This window comes from Montipora capricornis, chromosome 1 (genome assembly GCF_036669925.1).
Source record: "Montipora capricornis isolate CH-2021 chromosome 1, ASM3666992v2, whole genome shotgun sequence".
Lineage (NCBI taxonomy): Eukaryota > Metazoa > Cnidaria > Anthozoa > Scleractinia > Acroporidae > Montipora > Montipora capricornis.
Window position 1 is genome coordinate 47066733 of NC_090883.1, and position 7500 is coordinate 47074232.

Here is a 7500-nt window from a genome sequence, read left to right on the forward strand (position 1 = left end):
TGCCATAATTCACTGGTCTGCAGCGGTTTTCCTATTTTACGTAAGTCTCCAGGTTATTGCGTCTGCTCTTTGAAAAGAGTACGGTCCCTTAGTCGTTTCTCATTGGCGCTCCGTTCCTGGGCTCTGTCAACTTTTTACCAGCACACCTCGCTTCCCCCGACAAATGGCTCTTTGTCGTAAAATTAATCTGAGGGTCGCCTCTGCTGAAGACTTCAGTATTGTCAACTGTGCTGCTTCAAGAGTTTCTCTCTTTCTCGCATAAACGCACACCTCACCCACAAATATTTTCAAGCAACTCCTTTCAACCTTTCGATTTCAAAATCCTTTGCAAACTCAAGATTTCTTGTGATTAGAACAACTATTGTAAGAGAAGTCTAATTAACAGCTATTGCTACTTACAATTTCCATGGCTTTTAGAGATATGTACTCTGACTTTTCAAAAGCTCCTGATTAGAAGTAAGTACTTTACAGTGTTATTTATGGAATGAATAACAAGTAGTTACGTAAATCGCGTCGTACAGTAGAAATCCGTCCGCTTTCATTTTTTAAATTTTATTGTAATATTTAAGAGAATATTTACATTTTATCTGTCGGGTAAGGAAGCCTTCTTTGTCGGGTTATTGACCCGAGACCAGAAATGACCAGAAATTGTAAACACACATCCACCAGACGTGTTTGATTCCTTCTCTGATAACCAACCAACCCGAAAAAGTTACCAGAGAATTTGCCGTTTAGTTTCGGTGTTGTTCGTAACACCACAGTAACGAGGGTTCGACGAAGGGGTGAATGCGAGTAAATTTCTTGTGTGCATTGTGATGTTTATTTCAAGATTTTTATGCAATTTTTTTTGCGGGGTGGAGAATGTTAAATTAGAAAAGTATTCCACTGAAAGTTCGTCAAAAAATCTTTATTTTTGGGCGTTCAGTTGGACAAAAAATCTCACAAAGACCTTTTCCAGCATAAAAATTATTGAAACAAACAAAAAAACCCTTCGTATTTCAATTGCGTGCGTGCAAACAAAAAACAAATTGTCCGTGTCACGTAAATAAATTTGTCATCGGAGTTCAGGATCAAACCCTTTTCTGAAGAACCTTTTCCTTGAATAATGAAGAACGAAATAGACAACAAGCTTTCTTTTAAAGAAATCGTCACTGTCACATTTCCATTTTTTTCCCTTGAAGACTGTGCACATTTGAGTTCAAAATAAATGTAAATGATCGTAAATAGCCAGACAACAGACAGAAAATGAGATGCGACTTCAGTAAACAGATGCATTCAAGGCGTACGATTCCTTCAATGAGTTTAAATCGTAAACCCATACAGAATTTGTTATTTGGTTTCAGTGTTGTACATAACATCACAGTCAGTAAAATATTAGAAACACAGCTCACTTTGATACGGAGATGCAATTGTTGTAGAAGTCCATTACTCGTCGCTTTTAAGATTCCAGATATTTATTTTTCACCGTTTGTCTTGTTTATCCCATTGAGGCTCCATTCTTGAGCTCCATAAATTAAGGGTATATTTTGTTTAAAGATTCACTAAACGCCATTCGCGTTGCATTGACTTCGACGCCATTGCAGGTTAATTAAATATTTTACTGTGTCCACCGGATAAAATCTACGCATTTCTACTAACGCTGAAAGCTACCTAAAATACGCGCAAAAGACTCTACGCACAAAGAGAATACTTAGCAGGGGAATGACAGGAGAGACCCATTGCGCAACTTTTCCATTTTCTTGACACGGAAAAAAACAAAGAAAAATAATACAACGGATAAATTCCACTCATTTTCTGACTGGATTGCCATATGACAACCCAGTAATAACTTTTTGAAAGGAGCCGCAAGGCGGTTGCCGTTTATTTCACAGGTTTGGTTACCAATGATAAATGCAATAGTGCGATATGTTGACCAGATGGGTCCACATCATGAAACTGCACATCACTTTAGGAGCAAAACGTCTTGACTGTTTGAAATGTATTTTAACTAGCTAGCTGGAAAACATTTGTTAAGACATTACTGTCGTTGATTTCCATTGCAACCGCATTTTACGTTGAAGTAAACTTATTAAATGCATGGCTCAAAGGAACCCGAAGAATTTTTAAAGACCTTGTATTACCAATACCTGCTGATAAAATAATTAACATCATCACGATAATTTCATTTAATAACTCCTTAGGTTGTTCATTGTTTAACCGTGCACCGGTGGCTATGTTGGTTGAGCACCGGGCTGTCACTCGGGAGGTCGCGACTTCAACTCCGGCCGGACCAACATTCAGGGTCTTTAAAAAACTGAGGAGGAAGTGCTGCCTTTGTAATAACATCTGCAAATGGTTAGACTCCCTAGTCTTCTCGGATAATGACGCGTACCATAAACCGTAGACCCCGTCTCACAACCCTTCAATGTTCATAATCTTGTGGGACGTAAAAGAACCCACACACTTGTCGCAAAGAGTAGGGCATGTAGTTCCCGGTGTTGTGGTCTGTCTTCAATGAGATAGACCACCTTTTCTCCGTTAGTGGAGCTTCTGTGGAGATACCCTGCTTAGTGGCAAAAGTTTATAAATAAATATAAATAAATAAATAAATAAATAAATAAATAAATAAATAAATAAATAAGTTTTCCCCGTACTGTCAACTGATAACTAAGAGAGCAGTTTCGTTCTCAGTCCACCTGTCGCGAACTTTAAATCTGCAAAGCGATTTTAATTATCCGAAGTCTTGTATATTAAAGTTTTCATTCTAGCACATTTTTTCTTGCTTGTTACAGACGTTTGCAAGTATAATCGTAATTTCTCAAAATGGTAAGTAACTCAACTTTTATCAGTGGGGTAGGTGTGTTGGCAGAAGGTAAATCGCAGGCGTTAACTTTGACTATTTCTTTTATTTAAAATCGCTCATTACAATTTTACTTTAAGCCTTTAATGAAATTCCCCTTACATATCATTATAGCTGCTTTGGAAATTATGTCCATTATTACATAGAGAAATTCTTTCTTTCCTTTTTTTTTGGCCCTTTTTTCATTCCTTGCTTAATTTCTCACTGTTTCCTCTCTTCCAATCGGTCATATCTTTCTTTTATTCAGTTTTGTCAGAGATGGTAGTCCTTGACCATTGGCTACTAAATAATGAAGAGAAAGACATTAGGTTGGTGATGAACACTGAGGTCAATTTCGTTTATTAAAATTAGCAATAACTCTAGTAGACATTTTGGACAATTCAATGTTGTATTTTTTTCTTTTTGAAGATACATCAGCACCAATGCTTCGTCACCAACCACCTTTATCGAAGGCAGATGTCCAGGCAGCAAGGCTTTTTTAATAAGACAAGCAGGCAATGTCTTCAACTACGCCAAGTCACCAATAACCAATATTAATGGCCGAAGCTTTACGATTTCAATTTGGATCAAACAATTGAAGTGGAACCTTGGATCTCAGGATGGCGGAATATATGGTGACTGGATTTATCAATGGCCGTCGAGTCAGTCATCGCAGTTTTTACTAAGCTATCAAAATCGGAAGTTTTTGTTCAGTCGCCATGTGCTCAACCCTAAGAAAGAAGGGGAATGGTGGTCCGTAGAAAGTGCCACAGTTCCCCTGGGTAATTGGACACACGTTGCTATCACATGGAATCACTTGACAGCAAAAGTATTCATCTTCGCTGACGGCAAAGAAGTAGGATACACGACATATTATCCTGGGGAAATCTTTTACCCACCCACTCAGGAAAAGTACTACACAATTGGCAACAACGATCGTATTCCGGATCATGACGGCGACTTTAAAGGAGCAGTAATGGAACTTTATGTCTTTGGCACGGCACTTTCACAAGATGAGATTAATAGCTTAAGAGGTGAGATATTACAGATTAGGACTTCATGGACAATGATTAGAGATAAAGATCCAGAAAATGATTTCACTTTATGAATGGGAGAAATTGCAAATCGAAAATGAAATCAAATTTTCGCAAGATGGCAAAGTAACTAGCTCCAATCTTAAACAAAACGGTTGAGAAAATTGATTTTCAAGCCTTTGTAAGTGCAAAAATAATCAGCGGAGTTTGAAGAATCCGTCCTCTCTATTCAATGTTGTTTGGGCTTCCTTAACGTTTCTCCAATAGTGGCAGCTTCTTAAATTTTACACTGTATAGGGGTGGGGGAAAATGGAAGTTACTTTAGAAATATTATTGACCTACACATACTGGAGAAGCATTTTTGGACTCCAAGAGGCCTGTTTTGACCAAGGTTGTGGTTTTCCTCTATTTTTCTTGCTAAGCCTCAGATTCCTGAAGAATACTTCCTTATTTAAAAAATAAAAGAAATATCGTAATCGTCATTTCAAAGGCAACAAGAGAAAGCCATTGTTTGATTAGTTATAAACAGCATAAAAATATTAAGAGATTCGTTTTAGTTCTCAATTTAAACAGACAGCCCACAGTTAACTATGTTTAAAAGCGCAACGGTACTAAATTTTACATTGAAGAAAAAAGCGCTTTGGCAATCATTATTTGGGGCTCACGATTTAACAGTCTGACCTTGTAGCTCAGTCGGTAGAGCAGCGGTGATCTCACCCAAAGTCCGTGGGTTCAATTCCCACCCTGGTCAGGTTTTCCTCTGTCCTTGAGTTGGCCCATTTCCATGCACTAGTAGGGCTTACGCTTACATGGTATACGTTGGTAGAATATAGCATTTTCCGCTCCTGTTAGTTTTCTTTAGTAAAGCCATGAGTGATCTTCTGTGGCTTCCTTGTGGGCAGTTTAAAGTTCAGTTATTATCTGTTTTGTGATATTCATAGGTGTCCCTAAAATCACAAACGTGAACAGAGACGTATCGGGGGGAACCGCTGTGATCAGATGGACCCCTCCTCTAGAAGGGGCGTGTCCAGTTGTGAGATACACCGTACACTTCAGAGTTAAACAAGCATCTGAAAATAGCATATGGAATTCTGTAAACGTCAGTCGCAATGCAACCAGCTACACTCTTCATCTAATTAATTGTAGAAAAAAGTATGAAATAGCACTCACGTCGTTCAATGGTTATAAGGAAAGTGCCTTAAGTGAAAGCAAGCGGTGGAAATTCAAAACTGGAGGAGGTAAGCTTAGTTGGATTACTATATCATGAGTTTAGGTATTTACGTTGGCCATTAAGGGAATAGTGGAAAACAGTGAGGATCACAAACACGTTACTCAGTTTGGCCCTTAAAAGGTAACGTGACAGCTGTAACTTCAAGACGATTTAAACTGTGACAAGGAATCTTGGAAGATGTCTAAACTGTCATAAAGCGAGGCGACTTGACCCTTTTTACTGGGTTGCCTATGGCAATCCAGTCGGAAAATGGGTAGATTTTTTTAATTTTTTTATTTTCCGTGTCGGTAAAAGTCTTGTCTGTCTCTCCCCTGCTAAGTGGTGTCTTTATGCATAGAGCCTTCTGCGCGTATTGTCTTAGGATCGAGAGGGTAGTGGGAAATGCGTAGATTTCTGCGGTGGACACAGTAGAATGATCAACGTAACCGGCAATGGCGTCGAAAGTCATGTAACGCGAATGGCGTTTTAGTGCATTAATGGAAAGTCAATTGGATACTGAACAAGAAAGGCGCTGAAAAAAAAAATCTGGAATCTTAAAAGCGACGAGTAATGGACTTCGACAACAATCTGTCGCCCGTCGAGCCGTAATCAAAGTGAGATGTAGTTCTAATATTGTACGAGTGTGGTGTTTTGTACAACGCTGAAATCAAATGGAAAATTCTCTAGTAACTTATGGGTTTAACAAAACAAAGAATTGGATCTGTACTCAATTCTGCACAGTCTTCTGCTAACAATTGGAAATTTCACAAATTCCTGTTAGTCAAAAATTATTTGAAAGAAAGCTTGTTGCCCATTTTTTGCTTGATAATTCAAGTAAAGGGTTTTTCAGTGAAGGGTTTGATGCTAAACACTCGTGGGAAATTTATTTACCGTGTTGCGTTTTTGACACGGAGTGTAATTTGACACGATTGAGGTTCTTGTCTTCACGCACGTATTAAATGAAATAGGAAGGGTTTTTTTCCTCTTATAGCACATATGTTGTTTGTTTCAAAAAGCATTTCGCTGGAAAATGGTGGCTTTTATGAATTCATCATGTGTAATATGCGAGCTTAACTGGATAGTTTTTATGGCAATAGTAAAGCATTTTCGTGTCAAAATATAAGGTAAGCGACTCCTTTCTGTTGTGTTAACTTAATTGAATATACCATGGCTCGTAAGTTTGTATTTGTCATCTGCTGTAAACTTGTTTTCCACACTCAAAATTACCTCCAGAACCTACTTTTTGCATAAAATAAGCTTTTAGAATGATTTTCGTTTTTTCTGTGGTGATACTTGACGATTCGGGAACATTTGTGAAAAAAGATTTATAACGGGTCACACGCGCAACTTGCCCGATTATGCATATAACATCCACTTCGCCTTTTGACATCCCATTGAAAGAAACTCGTAAAATATTCGCAGACCGGTCGCTTTCTCTGAAATTTGAAAGGATGATTGCTAACAAATATAGAAAGATTTTCACAATAACTAAAAATTCCTGTGTTAAGCATTAGAATTCGAGGAAGAGGTAATGTGACTAAATTTGTCCCGTGCGGTGCTATCTTTATGATTTGACTGTTGTGCAAATTTTGACAGATAATATTAAATTATAAAAAAAATATCTAGGTAAAGGTAAAGGTACACCTTATTTAACGTCGGAAGTTCCTTTACTCTCTAGAGAGTATTCTCCCAGGAAGCCGACGGATAGATCGTTAAAAAATCTTTATTTTTAGCTGTTATTTGAACATAAAAGATGCAACACTTGACGCAAAATAATATTTTTGCTATTACTATGTATTTTTCCCGGGAATCGGGTTGAAAATGAGTTAACAAATTTGCATACGTGGGTTGAAATGTGATACACGAGGAGAAAAGAATTTTATTTCTCTGACAAATGATTTTGTAATTGTAGTGCAAGATGAAAATTATTTGGGAAGCCAACAATATTCTTTTAACTTCCTGGTTAATCCAATTTTATTGCTGCGACTTGCTAGTGCGAAGATTGTGTACATGAAACTCGGGCTTCTTGCGAATTTTGAGTGTCACGAAATTACATAATTTGCGTGACAATATATCCATTTTTTAATACTCTGACCCAAATACATAGTAACAAACTTCATATTTACTTAACCATTTCTTCGCTTTTGTGCTTGTCAGCATTGTGATTTGCGGTAATTCGCAATTCTGTTTTTGTATCTCATATATGTTTAGATTTTCAATTACACGGCCACTCAACCTCTCGATTGTGTTAATAGTTCACCCTGAAGTCAAAATAGATACGTTCCTCAGGAACCCGACAAAGAAGCCTTCCTGACCCGACAGAAGAAATCTAAATATTCAGTTAAATATTACAACAAAATTAACTAACGACGGAAGTTTCTTCGCTAAAAAGTACGTTGTTCTACTCTGAAACATTCTTTCCCGTAGATTCAGTTGAC

The 7500-nt window shown here is 37.6% G+C and overlaps 1 protein-coding gene and 1 pseudogene across 1 annotated transcript in view; both read left to right on the forward strand.

Annotated features, from left to right (window-relative positions):
- The window catches only part of LOC138046573 (uncharacterized), a 174053-nt pseudogene that overhangs the window by 76873 nt on the left and 89680 nt on the right, over positions 1-7500 (forward strand).
- Positions 1-7500, forward strand: part of LOC138049616 (uncharacterized) — a 29741-nt gene that overhangs the window by 9815 nt on the left and 12426 nt on the right. Inside the window, exons 3-6 of the mRNA XM_068895995.1 lie at positions 2772-2805; positions 3087-3147; positions 3248-3852; positions 4794-5090. Of these exons, the coding sequence (XP_068752096.1) occupies positions 2772-2805; positions 3087-3147; positions 3248-3852; positions 4794-5090 (997 nt within the window). The remainder of the gene's footprint in view (positions 1-2771; positions 2806-3086; positions 3148-3247; positions 3853-4793; positions 5091-7500) is intronic.